The following is a 21934-nucleotide window of genomic DNA, read 5'->3' as shown; positions in this document are numbered from 1 at the left end:
TGAGGGCATGAGGCCAAGGCTGGAGGCAAAGCCCCAGAACAGGTCGCCTGCCCAGCCACTGTGTAGACAGTCCCAGCAAGGCACATCCCAGCACACCTTCACGCCCCAGGGGACAACCTAAGTGGAGGTGATGTCTCCCTGTGCTGGTGGTAGGAATGTGTTGTGCTCACCTTCCACCTGTGTACTCTCCCCTCCTCTTTCTGTAAAGTTTTGCCATATCATCAGCGCTCATGTCAATTTCTACGTGGAAAAAAGCATTTTAGAAGTCATATTGATACCAAGAGCAGCAGCTGGAGGAAAACAAGGCAGCAGGTAGGGCAAGTGCGCAAGCAGGGTATGAAGATCTCTGCACAGCATGGAGGTCACCCCACTGCTGTGCCAGTGCCAAACCACCCATGCGCAGGGTAGCAGGAAGCAGAATTGAAATGCTCCCAAGCACATTTGCTGTGGTGAACTTGGCATTGGGCTCAACAAAGGGACAAGAAGATAAAAGGATTGTTTCTGTATTATTATAGTCAACCCACAGACATCCCATTATCAGTTTCACTGAAGTTAGGTAACTAAATTGCCAGGTTTAATGTTTCAGGTGACATCAGGGAATACTTTTACCAGCAGATGCAAAGACCGTCCCTTGGAGTGGGTAGCACTGAAGGTCAGAGTCAGCAAATCCTACTCTAAAAATAGACTCCAGATTCAAAGTTTGTAAGACTTCTTTTGCCACCCTGCCGCACTCCACAGAGCCCAGCCACCTTGAGCACCTGCCCAAGCTCACAGGTAAGTCTGACCAATACTCATTTTCTGCTGTATTTCTTGAGCCCCTTCGCTTCCTTTTATAGCTTAGTCTGGCAGGTCAGTGAGAGGAGTGAGAACTGGCAACCCTTCCAAGGCAGCCGCCTGGTATTGCTGCAGAGGGAAAAAAGCTAATACAGAAACAAAAAGTTTTAGGAAACAAAATTTATGATTTAAAATAATATAAAACAAAGTATCTCTATTACAGAAGATACTTGATAAACTGGGAAATAGGGTACAGCAACTGGATTTATCTTAGAGGGAGAACTGAAATTTTAAAAGATGGAACATGCAGTTTTCCAAGCATTTTGTGACACACATCCCAGAATATTTTTCTTATTCTTTGATAACCGCTCCACCCTCCTGTTGAAGCTAACTTTTCCAATCCAATAACCATTCTCTCAGATGATGCTGTGTTTTAAGTTTCTTAGGGCACTCCCAAAAATATTTAACAAAATCTCAGCTTACTCTGTTTTAAATTAACCAGTTCAGGCAACAAAGAATGAGAGCAAAAATAAGTTTTTAAAAAGTCACCAGTGCCTTAGAAATTTATTGAAATAGTTGGTGAGTTTTGAATATTCACAGCGGGGAGGTTTTTGGGAAATAATTACACAGAGGCTATGATTCTTCTAGTTCTAAATCGTTTAAAGACAAATGCATTGCAAGAACTGTTTTACAGTCTGCTTCAAGCATAAAAATGCAGGGATAAAATAAAGGAACTGAAGTGAACGACTGCTTTTGGTGAACACTGGGATAGGAACAGGAATATGGGATTATGTAATTCTTCACTTAAATACACTGCACATATCCAAGGATTTCCAGTTTGTATGTACAGCACTTAGCTTAATTCTTTTGGGGCTCTTTTTATAAAAAGATTTTTTTGTCAAGACTTGCTCCCCTTCCAAGGAATATTTGTACAAAATTAATATTTTTTTGGTCTAGTGTTAGAAAAAAAACCATCCAAGCAACCTTTGGTGTACAGTACCTCATTCCTCTGAGGTGCAGCAAGTGCCAGGTTCAAGCAGGAAAGTACACAGCCCTTTGTGGCTATTGCTGGCATTGCTAGCTATTTGCTAGCAAAATGTCACGGGGGTGGCATAACAGGGAGCACCACTTTTAAATTCATCTAGTTAAATCATCCAACAAAGCAAGCTTTTGTTGCTGCAGCTTGCTAGCTCTCAGCTCAGATGATGCACTTCTATCATGAAATACATAGAAACCAAGGCACTGTTTATATTCCTCCCGAGTGTAAACACTGCACTCCAGACAGCATGCACATTAACTTCTGCAAGAACTTTCCAGTGCATAAAACAGCCCTGTGCTTAGTCATACTCAAAAAGGGTAAGTACTTTTTTGTCCTGAGGGGAAGCATGTAGCTTGCATGCTGGCTAGAAGGGAAAGAACAAAAATTTTCTTAAGATTTCGAGAGCTTACTTGATAGATCCTCTCTTGCTCTTTTTTAAGACCTGCCGTTATTAGAGCTCATTCTTGTCTCTCTAACACTGAGGAAGTGCTTATGTGGCAAGTGGTCAGTATACGGGATTCAAGCCTTTGCACATCTTTTTGAAAGTGTAAGAGAAGTGGCATTCTCCATCCTTACCTCCTCCCAGGCACTTCCCTCTCATTATGGATGCTGTTTCTTCACAGTCTTATCTGAGGTGGTTATTAAACTGGAAAAATAGAAGTGAATAAAAATGAAAGCATTATTTTTGGAGTTGTTGGGAACACACAAAGGAGCATTGGACCCCTGAAAAATAGCTGTCCCCTGATTTCAGTGTTTTCCAATTTCAGCAAAGCTGAATTCCTCCTGATAAATAAAAACATTAAAATACGTTAGCTTTCCACACAACATCAAAGGAAATGGCAAACGTTCTTCAATAACAAGAATTTCATGCACAAGAAACATTTCTTAACCATAATTACAGAACTTTTTTTCCTTACTTTGTGGTTCATCTTCCAAGTTCAATGCTCATAGCAACAAAAAAATCCTATCCTTCAGGTGTTCTGAGGATGCTGATGACCTTTCACTCCCAGCTAAGCCAGCTGGAGCTGCTTGGTATATTCAGCAAGAAGTACCTTTTAGCTAATGCCTGTTAGATAAGAAGCACCTGAGTGCAAAACTGAAGCCGGTACACTTATGTACACCAAATTAGATTTAATAAAGCCAGCATCAAAAAAGCCTCACAAGCAAAGCTGGCCAATGTCATATGGGCTGACAGAGCTCCCAAGAGCAGGAAACACAGGTGGTAAAGAATGTAAACTATTCTGCCATATAAGTATGTGTTGAAGTAGGCAGCAAGGCAAGGAAGTCCTGTGGCCAATATTGGGCATTCCAGAGCAACTAATAGCATTGCAGTTGTTTATTTTGAAGGAAAGAGCAAAGCAAATCACTATCTGCCTCCATTTTCCTTCCCACTTTTTATTTCTTTAGCCTCTCTCATTGCATGTTTGTACAGCATGCCACTACCATTGGGCTCTGACTTTACAGGCACAGCTGTGAATTAGAAGCCAGAGTACATTTGCTTGGGGCAACAGCAGATATGTTATTGTGAACTCCTCCTGGGCCAGGGAGGGGTGCAGGAAAGAAGAGCAGAAGGTGCACAGTTTCTTGCAAAGGACAAAGACAAAAGCAGTCCTTTTCTCTGCATCCCTTTGTTTTGTTTGTTTGTTTGTTTGTTTCTCTTCTATAATTTCTACAGCTCACTTGGATCTTAACAGTCAAGCACTCATAAGTCTTGCCAAACTGTTTGGCATCTTTATATACAATGCTAAGGCTTGTGTAGCACAAAGAGCCAAAAATATTAAGAAATATAGTATTTTGTGATGTACATAATGACTTATGGCTTTCAGTTTCATAGTACTCAGAAACTGCCACATCTGGAAAACCAGCATTAGAAATGCACACGCTGTCACTGAAACTATGACATGCACATCCAAACATGAACCTCAGTCCCTCCACAGACTGTGGGATTACCAACCAGTACTGCTTGTGGCTTGTGTCTCCCAAAAACCTTCTGCAGCTTTGGGGTGGCAGGGCACATCCTTCCAGTTGCCCAAATTTGGAACAAGGCCCCTACATTCTGCAACTTCCCAGATCTTTCCTGGAAATGTAAATTTAATCTGAGTAGCTCAAGGGACCAAGAAGAAGGGGCAGAAAGGAAACCTTTAATGGCTGTGTCTGTTTCAGCTACCAGACTGTGCTCTCTGTGAATTAACAGCAGACAGACTGGCAGATTTTCTTTCCTCCCTCCTCATTTTGTTAAAAATAAAATAAGCTAAAAAGCACTAAGCAATTCCATTTGGCAGCTGTAGAGTGGATAGTGAGCATAAAGAAGAGATTCCTTTGCTGTGCCTAATAGATGCTGCTTATCCAAATTAGCCACACAATTACTTCTATCAGTGCAAAAATAGTTTAATTTTTTTTTTTTTCTAGTGCACAGCACTCGAGAACAACTTAAAATGCAGTGTAATTTGCCACAGTGTACATCCTGAAGTGGCTCGCTAATGAAAAGAGGATTAACTCTCCATTATTCTGAATTACCATTTTGTGAGATCACTAACAATATTTTCACTTATACACATATAAGCCAAGGAGGGGAAATATTTCAACCATCCAAATGATTAACAAATAAAATCCATTAGATAACATGCACTTTAGTCTTATTTATGAAGAACAAGATTGGGGTATAAAAATGTAGATGACTGAATTTTTATCATCCTTGTTCTGATTTTACACTTAAGTCCATGACAGCATAATTGGTGAGCAGCAGTGGTGCAGCATTACGTTCATACCCAGGATTGAGAAGCAGAACCTGCAAAATGAGACAGGCAAATTGCACTGGCTTAAGAAGGTGCCCTGGTTCCAGAGAGGCATCCCTGGCACACAGCTGAGGACCAGCATTGCGAGGAGGGAGCCAGGAATCCCTCACACAACAGGACCATCCTCACCCCAAAAAGCTTTCACTCCTGAAAGTATGTCTCCAGCACCAGGTGGGGCCTTCCAGCCCACAGTGTGCACAGCCTGTGGTTGGGACCTGCTTCAGGCAGCCCTGGAACCCCTTCACACCAGCTGAACACCTGTGGGGACCCAGTGCCCTGCAAAAGGCACTCGAGGCTTTGCTGCCAGGGCTTGTGTTGGGCCAGTGGTCACATTTATATCCACCACAGTGCCAGAAATCCTGACACTGCCCTTTTTTTAGTCTAAGAGGGCTGGCCTACAGAATAGTCTCCTCTCAGCTCTGTTTGGTCTACACAGAGCAGTCAATAAGAATGAAGTGTTATAACTGATTTCTGGAAAGATGCAAACCTTTCTGTCCTCCCCAACCAAATGCTTCATGGTAATTCATTCCAGAGCTCAAGCAGCACATCAGCCCCTTTCCCCCTCTTCCCCTCCTGTGAAATTCCACCACTTTACACTTAGTCTACAGTTAGATCTGAAATATTTATTTTATCAGAGGAATTTTCAACTGATGCTTGTGCTTTAATTCTATTTAAAAATCCCTGCAGAAGATAACATTGGCAAGGAATAAAGAACATAAAATTCAGGGAGCTTACGGACACAGAGATGAGCATTTCTCAGCAGAGCTCTAACTTGCAAAGCATTGACAGACCTATAGACTGAGTCGGTTTCACGTAGTCACAAAACAAACGTTTGCAGTGTAGCTGTCACATTTTGAGGTCTGCAATGTAAGAGCAGGGCTACATACAGGGTGTAATGAACACTGGACATAATTACTAATCTCATTTATTTCTCTTCTTCCCCTTACTTTATGGAGTTCTGAATAAAATGCTCTCAGTCCCTCAGCATCAAGGCTCTCATGCTAGGATCACTTCTTACGAGACAAACAGTCTCTCTTATCATGTTCTAGATAGCAGTCCTTCCACTCTCAAAGCCCAGCATTCTGCCAGTCCATTATTACTTCACTGAGTCTGCATACAGAGTCAGCATGATCTGAAGGAAGGAGGGCTTTCCTAGGGAATGGCTCCTGGAGGCACAGGAATGGGACCTCACATTGCTCGAAGGCATACAGGACCGAGTACAAGGCAATAAGCTAGGAATTAATCCTCAGAGCCCCTTATGCATCTCAGAGGACCACTTAGCTAAACATCATCACATTTTAGGAAGCTCAGCTGAAAGATAGATCCCCTTGCCAGTGAAAGTAAGCCAGTTTTTGAACAAAGGTGTACATATGCCAGACAAAAACTGACTCCACAATCTTGCCTAGCTCTGGAGTTGAAAAATGGGGATTATTTGGCTTTAGCAAGTTCTGCTGAGAAACAGAACATGACAGGCACAGAAGAGTCTAAGCCAAGGAACAAAACCCTCTGGGAACGTGGGATGTCAGTGAAAAATGGTCCTCTTGCTTGCAGAAATGCTCTACGAATAGCCAGATTGTGCCTTGTCTGGAAACAGACACAAACAGCACCAGTGAACAACATACAAAAATATGTGGGAGTTGCTACTCTCCCTGCAAATTTTTCTTCAGGATGTCAAAAACTTAGAAACAAATTACTGGAGAACCTCTTGACCTAAAGACACCCAACACATTGTATGGGGATGCCATCTGCCTTCCCTGTCTCCTGCAGCAGCACTGCACCTGTATGGATCCAGGTTAAAAAAGGGAAAAAAAAAGAAAAGTAGTGAGCCTGGAGAAGATGAAGCCCTTGAGCCCACCCTCGTTAAGGAATCATTTGTCAATCAGTGGCTGCAGGAGAAGTGCTGCTAATAGGCAAAGCCTTGCTCCCAGAAATAGCCTACAAGGTTCACTGTGCAGGGCTGCATTAAGATCTTGAAAAAGAAGAACTGGTGTGCTGAGCAACCACCTGATACCTGCTTACAATGTGCCCCAATGCATCTGGCCAGTGCTGCTCCGAGCGCTGAGTAGAACCCACAGCCTTTGTGCTTCCTCATCTTAGCGTTCTGTTTGCGTTGTGTTCCAGCCTCCTGCACAGCCCAAGCTCCATGGAGAAGATGTCATCAACAGGTTTGAACGCCGGGAAGAAAAATGCATACACAGCAATCAAAGTGGATCCTGATGGGGATTACTGTACCCCAGGTGCATTTGAACTGGAGCGGCTCTTCTGGAAAGGATGCCCAAAGTACACTCATGTCAACGAAGTCTGGCCCAACCTCTACATAGGAGATGAGTAAGTGTTATCGGTACCTCTGCACAGATGATGAGTAAGCTCACAAAGTACATCTCTATATAGGAGATGAGTAAGCTGCGCTAAGTGCAGTCCGTAAACAGCTGAGCAGTTTCATTTCTCCTCCTACCCTTTAGCAAGTCTTTATCAGTAATGCCTGTTTTGATGTGCTACTGACAGCTGCCAGAGTTGGCAGAGCACCCTGCTGCCACAGTCCTTCCTGAACACCGGCACACAGCTCGGGATGCTGCTGCTTCAAGGAAGCACTGGTCAGGTGCACAGGGGCTCACAGCTAAAATGGGGCCACAGAGTTGTCCTGGAACTGGTATGGTCTTCTCAAGTTAAAGTCAGTCATAAAGCATTTCAGAATCGCTCAGTAACCTGCCATTTATCTCCATATGAAAGTCTCTTCATAGTTACTCTGACTGAAGGGCACTGTCTAGACCTGCTGTACCACAGCTTCAGTTGGTTTGAGACTAAAATGTAATTTTTGAAAAGCGACTGAAAAGTCAGCTGAACCTGCTGCAGTGTTTCTGTGCTTCCAAGCCTGTTCTTGCATACACAGAGTGCTCTGCATCTCCAAATTGCTCCAGAGATTAAAACAGATGGTAGCCTGTGGAAGGGCAAAGCTGCAGAGTTGTGTCTCACTGATCACACCAAATACGACTTTGGGGAGAAAAAAAACAACACAAAAAACAAAAAACCCCAAACACCCAAGCCTGCAAGATGGACTTAGCACTGCAGAACACAGGACTAAGCTGAAACAGGCTATTCTGACACGGAGCCAACTGCTGCAGCAGGCAGGCCATCAAAAAAACCCCAAACCAAACCCTGAGCAGAGCAAGAGAGCTTTTCTTACCCCTTAGGCACTATTGGTACACTTCCCATTTTCCTCAACACCCTTCCCAAACATGACATCTACTTTACATCATCACCGTAAGGCACAAGCAGCAGTCCCACTGACTCCAAAGCTCTCAATAATTTTTTAAAAGGTCCTAAAATTCATCTGTTGCCAGCTTATAAAACGAAAGATATACAATCTTGGAAGTTACGAGGCTCCTAATATCATCGACCAATTACTTCTGTGGCGCCAGAGGCAATAGAAAGACACACGAGATCTGGGCTTGAACCAAGTAATGGGCTGTCACTTGAAGGGAAAAAAAAAAATCTTATGCTTGCTCAAGAAAAGGGAAAATGGGTTTGAGTTGTCTTCCTCCTATCCTACCCTGCCACTCATTAGATATTTCTATTCAGTGATTACAGCATTTTCTTCTGGCATTAATTCCCTACTTGGTCATTCAGTTGTCAGCATTATTCTGAATGAAGCGGTTAGAAGAATTTGCTTTGTACCTCTGTGATGAAGCTACAACTCTGCCCTCTGAGCAAAGAGGAACAACAGTTCTCTGCACAGTCTCCAAGTTCAGACACTGCCCACCAACTGTCTTTCCTGCAGCTGTTCCTGTAACAGGGACTTGTTACACCTTGCAATGGCATCAACTCTAAGAGGTGTTGCTGAATAAAATACACACCTTCACTTGGTGCAAACTAACCAGAGAAAGCAAGCGTCTAGTGCCAACAGAAATGAAAAAAAGAATTGGGAAATAGGTGATGAGGAGAAATAGAAGTAAGGCTTTGCAGGAAATGGGGTTCCCAGCAAGAGGATGACTATCATCAGCCAGGGCTGATGAAAATAATGCTGAGGACAAATGTGATATCCAGTATCAGAAAATCTGAGACGAGAGCTGGTCTGCAGGCAAGATGCAGCTCTCATGACCAGAACACGCATTTGATTTTAAGCAGGCAGTATCCAGACACCATTACTATCTTTCCTCAGCTAGCTTACTCCTGATCAACAGCTTCTCCTTCAGAATGGCAGGGGTTTTGCATTATTTTTAAGATCTTATTGTAGCACTGGTTGCTGAAGAGCTGCCACGGAGACGTGAACAGATGTTGGGTGTATTTGCATCCTTAGCCATGCTAAATTAAGGTTGATCTTAAAAGAATTTAGTGGAACTCATCAACAAAATCAAGTGAATACACACAGAGTTTATCCACAGAGCCTCTACATCTGTGCTTCATTCCTGTCTCCTGCATTTACAAGGTTAACAGGACTTGCAATGCTTATGGAAATGCTAATTAATTACCCTGACTACATAACCACATCTTCCATCTAATGCAACACAGACTATTGAGGAGCCCTGTGAGGCCACTCAGTGCCTTTGTTACAAGACTTCACTGCAGATGTTGCCCAGAGGCAATGAAATCTCCACGAGCCTGTCAGGCCCAGAATAATCAAAGCCTCAAAATATAACATGCTGTGTTCAGCTCCAATTGAAATTTTCCTCCAGCAAGTTCCAAGGACTTTTAAAGACCACGCACTGGAACTTGCAGGAGACAGCCCAGTGATAGGAATAAAGCATGCTTTGCCAAGATTTTGATTTATTTGCTACCAAGATTAGTGCTTGCCTGTGTCTTCCTTGTGTCCAGACGCCTTCTGAAGAGACAGAAAAGCATCTCTTGTCTTGCTTCCTTCTCTCAGTGGTCACTAGGTTGCATGGGCAGTTTTACTGACTAATCTCAAGCCTGCTTGGTTCACCACAATCTCATGGAAAGTCTCCCCCAGAAACGCAGCTTCTAGTTTCTCCCTTGTGTCTTTTCTGCAACTGTGTTTTTGCCCAAGATGATGTTTGTGATTCCATATTTCTTAATTTGAAAGAATGTGTTAGCCAAAGGCCTCCTGTGACTGTGATTTCCTCTTAGCCACCCTCTAGCTCTCATTAGGATTTTAGGTGTGATCACAATTTCAAGTCTTACTGTGCTCCCAAATTACTCCTAGGAAGCGTTCTGAAGACAAATTCCTCATAGGTTAAATATGAAAGACCAATTTTTCGTCAAATAGCTGAACTGGGCTCACACTTCAAGAGAGTGAATGTCTGTGCTTCTTTCTGGAGAGGCTCAGGGCTTTTGATTTTGAGAAGTAATACAGGTGAAGTTCAATAAAATACGCAGGTAGCTCACATCTACAGACTGAAGCCTATGATAACTGAAATACGTAACTAAAATTTAAATACTGGCTTCCCCCATGCTCTCCCCTCTTTCCCCAGAAAAAGAAAAGAAAGATTTCCAAGTGAGTAAGTACAAAGAAAATTTATGCTGATCTAGAAGAAAACAGATGGGGCTCACTCAGAGTAACAAATAGTTACCTCCCACTAGTTAGCACTATGAACTTCTAGGACTTATAAGATATTAATCATACAAAAAACAGGAGTGCATGTACATTTTATAACAGTACTCACAAGGACATAGTTTCAACTCTGTTAGAATGGGAATCTGCCAATTTTACCAGCAGTTAAAATCCAAATCAGATCTGTAACACTGGACAAAAAAACCTCTTAAAGCACCATTTCCAAGACAAGAAACACTTGTCATCTACCCTTCTGGTCTTCCCAAGGCAATATCCCAGGCTGCAGATAATTTCTAGCACTTGATGTGGCACAGAAGTGACCGAAGCCAACTTCAGTCTAGGAGCTGGCTTGATGCTTTTGCTATATAGAAAGCTGAAAGGAATTTCCTTTATCTGTGTTGCATCACTTGCAAAAACACACATATGCAATAAAAATAAAAAAATAAAAAAATCCACCATTTGGAAATAGAGGAAAATGAACTGCTAAATCTTTTCCTTTACAAGTTATGAAGATCTTGTTCAGTACTTTCAGTGGTAACAAAATTCTTCTAATTCACACTGAACAGGAGGTATCCACAGAAACAGAGCAACACCTCAGAAGGAAAAGGGGATACAACGCTCCACCATCGCTAGATTCCTTCTAGTGCTAGAGTTACCAAAGGAAATTGGGTCAGTATTATTAGAAATTCTCAACATCTCTCCTCAGCAGGGAGAACTGCCAGATTTTCTTTAAAAAAGAAAAAAAAAGTGTCAGTGTTGCCTGTATTCAGGAAGCTTCTTTGTGACACTGACCATCTGGTACGATATCATCCTGCATCAAGCATTTTAAAAACACAGGAAAGTTTGAGAAGGACGATTCCTCTTCTAGTAACGTGTTGCCTCAGATTTCCTTCTGTTTTGTCAATCTGGGTCACGTCAATCTATGGGCTTTCACAGCCTATACTGAAACATGTTTGCAATGCTCAACCTTCACATGAAGATTAAGAGACTTGGCTCTACTTGCAACTCACAAACACACACACCAGTTGTAGTCAGCCAGCACCAGCTATGAAGAGCTGACTTACCTGTGGAGTGAGCTGCTCTGCCCACTTTGCTCATGAGGAGTCTTGCAGGATTCCTTCCCTTCTTTTAGATACAGCTGGGTTTTCGTCCTGATCCACCTTCTCTTCTCTTTGTTAGCTGCTGATAAATACTTCATACTTCAGATGAAGGTGCCTGAAAGTTGTTTTTCCCTTTCTTCCAACTCTGATGGTTTGAGCATCTTCCTGACAGAAGCAGCCACGCTCCAGCTTGTTAATAGCAGTATTTGAAAAAGACAGGAAAGGGATTTGGTACGCTGGAGACGATAAATTAAAAGGAAGAATTTTCTTTTACATTATAGATAGTTAGGTTGTTGCTTCCAGAATGCTAAATTTACTATGGTGCTTGCTCACACGAAAAACTTGTGACAATCTTTGCTTTAAAACTGACAGTGGGCACAGTTATGCCTCGGGCAGACCTTTACCTGCCCTTGCACAGCCTAAAAGATGTAAATATTCCTTTGGGAACCGTCTCCAAGTAGATGACATTTTTGTTTGGGCCAGTCGCTCCCTCTTGGTGATAGTCTAATATTACGAATATTTCCCCATGTGAAAGTTACTTTCTCTCTCATTTTCTTTATTTAGGTGGCATTCCCATATTGAAGCACTCCCCCTTGCCTCAGAACTTTAAAAACATTTTATGAGTCCATCTGTCCTACAGTAAATGCAGGATCTGATTCAGCAAAGCACTGAGCTTTTGCTCACCCCGCTTTGCTATCCAGAGAGAGACTTATGGGTGTGTTTAACTTTTAGCATATGTTTATGTGCTCTGAATTAAAGAGCTAATGAGTTTTTATATGGGACCAATCTGCCCGGTTCATCTCTTACTAAACTGAATTACACTGAAACTTTAACTGTTATCTCTCAGTGCCACACTTCACCTCCTCTGCGTAGAAACACATTCAGGGCAAACACTGGAGACTGCAACTCCACAGTGTAAGAGGAAATCAAGTGCCAGCAGCACAGATGGTGACAATGGACAAAATGAAAGCAATTGAAAGAATATTCAAATGTTATGGCTTCACCCACACTGACAATTGTAGCAAACTTCTTTGCAATGTCTACTTTAAATTCAACTACTATCACTAAAATGGAAATATTAGTTGTATTTTATTAGGAAATAGCAGCACCTGAAGTGGAGAAAAGAATAGTCTTAGCTTGACCATTGAAGTCTGGTACTGAGCAAGGGAAAAACCTCCACCATTTTCAGCTGAAAGTGAATTAGAAATCCCCCCAAAAGGTATTACAATTCATACAACAGTCTCTGAGTGATCCCATGCTATTAGTTACCTCAGCTAACTGAACACCTGTAGATATCAAAGCTTGAGCTATTCCTTCTGTTCATCTAAAATAATGCCTTGGGCATTGTGAAATCTGCAAGGAAGATCAGAAGCATTCCTTCCCATCCATGCTGGATGTAAACAAGAGTATCAGGCAAAATGAAACAACAGCAACAATGGCTGTGGTCAGAATAAACAGGCAGTTAAGTCTACTTCCAGAATGGTGCTACACAACAGATTTGGCTGAGGTTGGAAAGCAAAACCATGCTATGCACAAGGTCAGAGATCACTGAAGGGCTAAAGTCAGTACAATCAAACACATCAAGAGGCACAACCACATCTGCATTTACAAGTGTATGGGCCTCCCTACAACTTGCCAGCCATTTTCTAGCTCTCTGTTAAGTGGCAGTCAACATGCAGCAGACACAGCAAGACCTCAAGTTTAACAGCCTATATAATGGTTGTGTCAGCCACAGTACGTGTTTCCCCTACCCCACAGCTCTTATTTTCACTGTACCATAGCTGACTGCCTAGGCAGTTAGCAAAGGACAGTATTCCTCATTGTGAACACCTTTTAAAACAGTGGAGGACACCGAACTCTTAAAAATAAGATTCTGAGCCACAGAACAAGACTAAGGAAGCCTGTCAGAAACAAATGCATTAATTGCACTTACTATAACAAATGGCAATCTCCAAAGAACCTAATCAAAGCAACAAGAAAATTGGACTCCAGATCAATGTAGTGGTGTCAAACTTAAATATGATTGCCATGCAACCTACTCTTTGGCATTGCCCTTGATCAGTACCACTTCATCATTTAATTCAAATCCTACATATTAGTCTAAGAAGTGCTTGCAGAAGCCAAGTTTGGTAGTATCTACAGCCTATCAAAAACTTCATCCACTTTTTCATTGGCCTTAACTAGGATGCAATCCAACTCTACGTTCAATATTTAAGATCTCACTTGCAGTTGTTCCAGTGGGGCACGGTTCTCACCTGGGAACATCAGTCTTTCACTGTTGAATTCATGCTTTCAGCTAAATATGGTGTATGGAAAGCATTTTCTCTATCCAAGTATCAGGTGGAGTCAATTTAAAGCCATTCTGAGCTGTCACCTCCAGAATTACGAAACACAACAGGTAGCACACAATGACATCTTGTGTGACAGAAGCTACACTTACACATTGAAATGCTCACAAAACATTCACAGGGAGAAGTATTTTTGGTTGGAAAAAGCAATTTTTCATTATGTACTAATTCATCTATGGCAGCAGTAGTTAAGTGAAAATATATTAACAAAATAGAGCAGATACCTTTTTTATTTTTTATTTTTTTCAAGTTTAGTAGCCCTTCTATACGCTAATAAAACTTGACAGCTTTTACCAAAGAAAATCTTCTAAAATTAGAAGCCTTCTCTAACAGAATTTTCCAAACAAAATTAATTTTACATAAGCAATGTAATTTTTGAGAAATTCCAGGCTGCCAACAAGCACATACAGTGGGTACTGAGCAAACAAAAACATTGGATTCTCTCCCCTGTCTCACATCCCTTATCCAAGGGAAGAGAGGTCAAAAATAAAGTGTGATATTAAGCCAAATGTATGATGCTCAGCTTTCACTGAACACTGATGTCTGATTTCATATCTTCTTTCTGCTTTAGATCTCTGATTTAACTCAACAAGACAGTAAACGAATCTGACCATAGGTAGGGTGTTTCTTTCTGCTGTTTGTTCTTATGGATAAATTGAGGGGAAAAAGCTTGGTAACTTCTCTTAGAAAAGAGCAACTTCTTTTTGAATTCCAGATGATCTTACTACTCACTTATTACTGACTCTTTCATTAGCTCTGCAGTATCAAATGATGGGAGAGAAGGGGAAAGCAGCATTCACGAAGTCCTATTTCAAGTTCTGCCACTGATTTGCTTTTACAACTTAAAATAATTCATTCTATTTCTTTCTGTATCTTGAGTTTCTTCTTGTATAAGATGGACAGAAGCTGGTATTGCACGCATTACAAGGGTGCCAGGAAAACATTCGTTTTTAAGGTGTTCTGAGTGTCAGGCAAAGATAAGTATGGACTACAGAGGGATCATTCTCCAGAAGTGACAATATTTGACAGCCTTTACAATGACAAATGATGCATTTTCAAACATCATGAGTTTCAATACCGTATGCCAAATCATAATTTTTGTTGTTGCTTTCCTTGTCATTTACAAGACTGCTTTTTTTTTTTTTTTTTTAAACAGGAAAACAGCATTAGATCGCTACAGCCTTGAGAAGGCAGGCTTCACTCACATCCTCAATGCAGCTCATGGTCAGCGTAACGTGGATACGGGACCAGAATATTACCAAGACATGACTGTGGAGTACCATGGAGTGGAAGCAGACGATCTTCCCACTTTCAATCTCAGCCAGTTCTTTTATTCTGCTTCTAAATTCATTGATAATGCACTTCAGGATGAAAGAAGTAAGGAGGGTGCTGAAAATGGTTAAAAACAGGACACTGTTTGCCTCATCTAATATAAGCAGAGCTCACAGCATGCAACTCTGTGAGAATGAAACAAGTCCAATACAGGATAACAAGGAACACCAAGTCAGTAGCATGGAACTAGTTGTTTAAGAGAAGATAGTGATGGTAACTGCACATGGGACCTTTCTCAGTGCAGAGCTAGCAGCAGCTGAACAACACCTACACTGATCAGTTTGACAGAAGTCCACATAACAGGCTGCATTAAGGTTTCCTGTCAGAGAGGTGTTCTGTTGTTATTCTTTTTTGTTGTTGTTGATTTTTTTTTTCCTTCATAAACAGCTCAGACACAATCAGAGATTGAATAGGTTCCTTGAATTAGCTGTCTTTTTTCTTAAATTAGACCCCACTAAGAAAGGGGGTGTTCTGCAGAGGCTCCAAGCTGCCACTCCGCTGCTTCATTTTCTACAAATACAAAACCCACCTTCCTACCTGGCCACCACATCCACCCCAAGCTGCAGCAGACTTGTCATATACGGAGCAGCCGGGGATGGAAAAAACTCTTGACAGCAGAGATGTCAAAATATTTCATTAAAGCCTTTGTAATTTCTCAGCTTGATTACCAGAATCCATTATTTGCTGACCTGCAGCAGAGCTCTATCAGAAGGTTTTATAGTGCTGAAGGGCTACAAAAGCCTAGGCCTCACTGGCTTTTAAGGTCACTTCCACCCCTTTGCCTCTTGCTCTCCCCCTGTGCCCAAAACTTTTTAAAACATTCTCAACGGGCTATTTTACCAAAAAACAGCAGAGTAACTTCAGATTTCCAGCTACAAAGATCTTAATACCAGAGGGTCACATATCAAGTTTCCAGTCTCCTGTCAGCTTCTGTCCCTGGCTGTTAAGCTCAGGTGCAGCAAGCTGTTACCTGGCTCGCCTCTAAGAACCAGCCAAGACTTTACAACTTTAGTCATTCAGCAAGTACAGTCTACAGCAACAGTCTCTTCTCTTGTTCAAGAGAAAGTCTTGAAGGCAGATGTTTTAAAATCAAAGTCCAAATAGCTGAAGAAACTGCTTCAGGAGCTGACTTGAGAAGAAAGGTAGCTGGCATTTCAAACAGTCTGTCTAAAGCAGCGCCTTTGGGAAGGACTGGGTAACTGTATCACATCTGTGTCTAGCCATGGCCGGAGGCCAGAGGTCACCATCAGACTGCAGTAGCTGAAATAAGAAATGCAGACTTCCTCACCCCTGTATCTCTCCTATTCCTGTAACATCATTGCCTGCCACACTGAGGGAAAGAAGCAAGAACGAGGCAAGGCTGCAAAACCTACAAAATACTTGAAACTCAATATGTAGGTTCAGTATTAGGTGCTAAACACTTCTGATCAGTAACAATTACATCCATTAAAGTCATTTGTTACTTTGCATCAGAGATCAAGAAATGTAAACAGAGAGGAAAAGGAAGAAAGATTTTCTCCAACAGGACAGAAATCTGGTAATTTTACTGCTGCCACAATAGTTCTAATGTAATAATTCTGGCTAACTTCAAAATCTTTGTGATGGTGAAAGGCTCCTTCATCAGAGCAGTATTAGCAGTCTTTGAGCATGGGCAGATGGATTTAAGATGAAAACAGGTGAGGAAGATGATTCTGCCCCTATACTCTGCTCTCATGAAAGCCCACCTGGAGTACTCCATCCAGTTCTGGGGTCATTGAGCTGCTAGAATGGGTCCAGAGGAGGACCCACTCCAGGGCCATGAAGATGATCAGAAGGCTGGAGCACCTCCCCTCTGAGGATGAGCTGTTAGAGTTGGGGCTCCTCAGACTGGAGAAGAGAAGGCACTGGGGGGACTTCATAGCAGCCTTCCAGTACCTGATGGGGGCCTACAGGAAAGCTAGAGAGGGACATTTTATAAAGGCATGTAGTGATAGGACAAGGGAAAACTGTTTTAAACTGAAAGAGGGTAGATATAGACTAGATATTGAGGGTAGATTTAGACTAGATATTGGGAAGAAATTCTTTACAGTGGGAGTGGTGAGATACTGGAACAGATTGCTCAGTGAGGTTGTGGATGCCCCCTCCCTGGAAGCACTCAAGGCCAGGCTGGATGGGGCTTTGAGCAAACTGGCTTAGAGGGAGGTGTTCCTGCCTATAGCAGGGGGGTTGGAAATAGATGATAAACATTCCTTCCAACCATTCTATGATTCTGGATTCTATGAAAACACCTTCTGTTTGCAATCATGCAAGCTATCCTTCAGCTGTGCTTAAGGATTTACCAAAATACAGAATTCAGACCTTCGGACAGCTTACAATTTTATACCGGGGAGACCTGGTTACCATAACAGAAGGCACTATTTTAAGATTTCTATAGTATTCATTCTCTTGGTGTCACAGTTTCTCAAAAAGTAAACTGGACAAGAACACCACATTACACATGGAAATTAAAAAAAGGCAGTGGAGAAGAATTAGACATAGATAGAAAGACCCAAAGCATTTGACCACAGAAATCTCAGCATTTACTATTCCATCTGGCTCTGGAAAGTGAAAGCTGCATCTTGACAAGTTTTTGAAGAAGCACAAGCCCAAACTCCAAGCAAAGCAACCAGAGTAATTCGGTGCCTTGACTCCACTCAGCAGAACTCTGGCTCCATGGGGTTCCATAACCCTCAAAGTGCCACTAAGTATAACTGGCCAAAATCAGACAGACCACAAGAGTGGATTCCCTCTTTAATAAAGAGGTCTTGAGTATTTTTTTTTACATCAAAACTAAAGAGACTACACAATAGCACAGAAGGCACACAGCTCTGCAGAATTACATCATTTTGCTGTAAGAGGCAATCAGATTTTGAACATACACAGGAAAGCAACATCTTAACTTTCGTACAACTAGAAGGCATTTCAGAAAATTCTATGGTCCTTTTTTTGCCTTAGTTAATATATGAAAATGCACATTTTCTCCGAGATCCCATTTCCCACCCACAAAAGCAAAGCTTCCTTGTTCTATCTCAACAACCATTTACAAGGTAGGAAGTTCTAAAGATAAGCGTGAGGAGCTGAACAAGTGATAGTTTTCATCCGTTTCAAATATTTGGAGTAATAATAGAAGGGATTATCATTTTCCAAGAGAGGGAGAGGCACTTGCAGTTATCAGAGAGACTGGAACTTTGCCAAGATGCTTCTAAGACTATCTGCTGGGATTAGGATGCAGACTGTAACCATTAATCCTTTAGTGTTGGCAGTTCTTGTTGCATCCATTACACAGCAATGCTACTTGTGCCAACACATTGTCTCGTGCCTGGAAGCAAAGGAGTTAATCGGCAGGAGTCATGGCTTTGCACCCAACACTTCTTACAAGGCAGAACTGATGGAGAAACTATTATTGGCCCTGACAAGTTTTTTGTTGCTGGTTTTTTTTGTTTGTTTGTTTTCGTTTTTTGGGGTTTTTTAGTTCACTTTATTTTCCTGTGGCAATTTAGCTTAACAGAGTGTTAGAGACACCGTTCCAAATCTACCTCCTTCAGCAGTTCAGCCCTTTGTGTGACCCCCTAAGGGCTTTGAATCATTTCTGGAAATTTTTTGAAGAGTTTCCAAGCCCGTTAATCAGATCCGAACCCACTTTCTACTTGCTTTCTCCACCTCCCTAAACATGGCAAATGAGGAAGGCTGTATCCCTGCCAGCACCTGGAAACAGACTTTTGCCACTAGAAGCCTGAAGTTAAAACCAAGCAAAGTCATAAAGCTAAAACAACTCTCCACAGATAAAAGACTATTAGCAGAGACTGCATTTACAGTACAGGCCACTGGTGCAAGGACACAATTCTATAGAAGAGGGAGTTACACAGTGGGTTGACAAAAACACGAATTCCATTCAGGAGTGACTAGCCAGAGAAGATTTCTAAATAAGCTTTTCTAGAGTTTAAGAAGTGGTTTTCTTCTATCCACATGGTAGTCTAGTAATGCCTTCCACTCTCAAAATAGCACTAACCCCTGTCAGCAATGTTTTACACATCAAATACTTGGGCCAAAGTAATGCGACTCAGATCTTGAAGGAAAATGGTATAAGACAAAAAGAATATTTTTTTGGTCAGTTTTTATCTCTAGCTCATAGTAACAAGAAATGCACCTCCCTGTGTTCCATTTACCCTCATGAAAGGATGGTTTGATAGCACAACAAACCCTCCCACACCTCTGTGATAAATACAAGGCTCAGCTGGGCTTGCTTTGTTATTTGAAGCAAGGTCCCTAGAGCTTCTCTGCAGCAATTGTTTACAAATAAAAGCAAAGATAACTGGTTTAGGATTAAACAGGCAATTTTCCACAAAGATTGTGTTCTGTGCTGATGTACTACAGAAATACTTACCATAGAAAGAGAAAGACTTAAGCTCAGTTTCCCAACCTGTAAAAAAATAGATCTTACAAAAGATATCAGTAAGTGTAGTCAAGCCTCCAAATGGAGCAGGGGCACTACAGAAAACTTCACTGTAAGGAAAAGAAATCTGCCACCGTCTTCTCTGCATCATATTTCTTTATTTCCACAGACAAGGTCCTGGTGCACTGTGCTATGGGTCGCAGCCGGTCAGCCACATTGGTCTTGGCTTACCTGATGATTTACAAGAACATGACAGTGGTGGATGCCATTGAGCAAGTATCACGGCACCGATGCATCCTGCCAAACAGAGGCTTCTTGAAGCAGCTGAGAGAACTGGACATAGCATTGGCACTGCAGAGGAGAAATACCAAAAACAGCCTACCGTCCAACGACGATGAGAACAGCACGACAATCTAGTATTGCTCCTGGCAGGGTTGTGCTACTGGAAAATAAACTCTATAAAAGGAGGGGAGGAAAAGCTGTAGTTAATCACACAGTCACAAGGCTTGTTTGTTATCTAGAAGGAAGAATATTGAAATCTCTTCAAATGCTGTCAGGATGGGAAAGAAAAGCAGTCAAATTCAAAACCTATCACCTTAAGATATTCTTACTTTAACAGAAATCTCAACATTAACAAATCTTCCCTCTATAAAATGTATCCAGCACAAAACCAGGCATAACTTAAATGAAAACATCTGAGTACCCCTAAAATCCTGATCCTAGTCCAAGTATATGACCTTTAAAACAGAGAAACTAGCAATTCCTGAAGAGCTTTTGCAGGAAAAATGTTGAGATAGTTGCAACACAGACAAATTGTTTAGTCCCATAGTCCTGAAGAACTTCCCAGAAGTTTGTCTTTTATGTTCTTTCCTGGCACTGCCATTTCTTCACATAATCTAAGAGCAGCACAGTGTTTAGAGAGCCTCCAAACAAGTCTTCACAACAGACTTTGCAGCAAAATATGCATACTAGAAACAAAGCAAAATCCTTGATAAGATCAGATGCATGAACAAGCACAATGGGTAACAGTTCAGGCAGATACACACACGTCATCTTAGCAGCTTCATTTCCAACTTGCCTTTCCTAAAACTCAGGTGGCTGAACCCTATAAGTCCAACACACACATTACCCAACTCAATTTATTAGGTCACACACAACCCCCTCCTCTCAAAGAGAAGACCCACCACACTGAGAAAATTATGTTTTGTGACTTGTTTTCTTCTGCTTCTGACAATGCACAAGAAATATACCACGTCCTTGATATTGCTACAGAGAAGTTCCCATGGAACTCCCAAAGTCCTCTAAAAAATCATCAATTATAACCAGTTCTCATTAGATTTTAGTTACGCTTAAAAAGACAAAAGATACAAATGAAGCCTTTGAAAAGCTATCTCTGTGTACTAACAAGTAGAAAGCTGCTGCTGTACCTCCAGACACTACTAACAAATATTTACTTACAAGTTACCTTCAATCATCCTAATACATTACTGTGCTCAAAAGCAATTGCTAACGTTATTTATTGACAGTAGTCCAACTATGCAAATGGAGATGCCAGATCTACTTTTCCACCTGAAGTTATTGAATTTAATACATCAGTAATTGTGTTTAGACACAATAGGAGTTTTGTCACCTCAACAATACTACACCTTAAAACATACTATAGAGAGGGATCAAAATTGAACCACATTTACCTTTCTTGCAGCCATCAAAAGATTGTTATCACTCTCCCCATTGGAATTTTGTTTAATTCAGTGTATCGGTTACAAGTTATTCTCTCTCTTCTACCCTGCATGGTAGCTTGATGACTACTGTAACTGGAAAAGAATCTGTACCTGATTTGCATGCACAACTGAACACTAACAGGGTTTTCTGGAGCCTGGAGATAGGACATTCTTTGGCAAAATTGTGAAAATAGATGGGGAAAATTTTGATTTCCTGGCAGCTCTGCTGCTTTAAGGGGAAACTAACAGATCCTTTGAAGAGTAGTCCTCATCTACTGACTGGAAACAAAATACAAGAAAGCCATAAGTAGTTCCCAGTCATTTATCCTACACACAAGATTAGGAAATAGGCAAATAGCAACACTGATGTAGCAAAAGAAAAATGTTGCTATAATTTCCAAAGGATGGGATTCCAAGCTACTCATAATTTAGGAGCTGTCATTCTAGCATGGAAATGAAAAGCAGCATGAGAAGGGGAAAAAAAAAAAAAAAAAAGGAGATCAATAGAACCCCATATCCCATTATTTCTACAAGTGCTCTGTAAAGGTGTTAAGCGTGATTTCCCAGAATGGCTGAGGTTGGCAGGAACCTCTGGGTCCATCTGATCCAACCCCTGTTCAAGCAGGGACAGTCATCACCTCTCTGATCAACCTGCACCAATGATTAAAGTCACCCACCCACTGAAGAAGTGCTTCATGATGCTGAGAGAGACCCTCCTGTATTACAGATTGTGCACACTGCATCTTGCCGTGGCATAGGCACAACTGTAAGGACCCTGGCTCTGCCCTGTTTGCACCCTCTCTTTAGGTATTTATGGATACTGATGAGATCCCTCTGAGCCTCTTCTCCAGGCTGAACCGGCCCAGCTTTCTCAGCCTCTCCTCACAGGAGGGGTGCTCCAGGTC

At 41.7% G+C, this 21934-nt stretch overlaps 1 protein-coding gene across 1 annotated transcript; it reads left to right on the top strand.

Moving 5' to 3' along the window:
* The first annotated feature begins 667 nt into the window (after positions 1 to 667).
* DUSP29 (dual specificity phosphatase 29) lies at positions 668 to 19775 on the top strand. The gene is made up of 4 exons (XM_052678252.1): positions 668 to 774; positions 6730 to 6936; positions 14722 to 14942; positions 19478 to 19775. The coding sequence occupies exons 2-4, from the start codon at positions 6752 to 6754 to the stop codon at positions 19723 to 19725; spliced, it is 654 nt and encodes a 217-aa protein (XP_052534212.1). The 5' UTR covers positions 668 to 774; positions 6730 to 6751; the 3' UTR covers positions 19726 to 19775.
* Positions 19776 to 21934: the final 2159 nt, after the last annotated feature.

This window comes from Tympanuchus pallidicinctus, unplaced genomic scaffold, assembly GCF_026119805.1.
Source record: "Tympanuchus pallidicinctus isolate F22 unplaced genomic scaffold, pur_lepc_1.0 scaffold16, whole genome shotgun sequence".
Lineage (NCBI taxonomy): Eukaryota > Metazoa > Chordata > Aves > Galliformes > Phasianidae > Tympanuchus > Tympanuchus pallidicinctus.
The sequence above is the reverse complement of the archived record's forward strand: the minus strand, read 5'-3'. Positions and strand labels throughout refer to the sequence as shown.

What these genes read in the sequence shown, in the direction of transcription:
- DUSP29 (XM_052678252.1), top strand. Translation starts at nt 6,752, where the DNA reads ATGGAGAAGATGTCATCAACAGGTTTGAACGCCGGGAAGAAAAATGCA. An exon ending in AACCTCTACATAGGAGATGA is followed by an intron (nt 6,937 to 14,721) that starts GTAAGTGTTATC and finishes TTTTTTAAACAG; the next exon opens with GAAAACAGCATTAGATCGCT. An exon ending in TGCACTTCAGGATGAAAGAA is followed by an intron (nt 14,943 to 19,477) that starts GTAAGGAGGGTG and finishes TTATTTCCACAG; the next exon opens with ACAAGGTCCTGGTGCACTGT.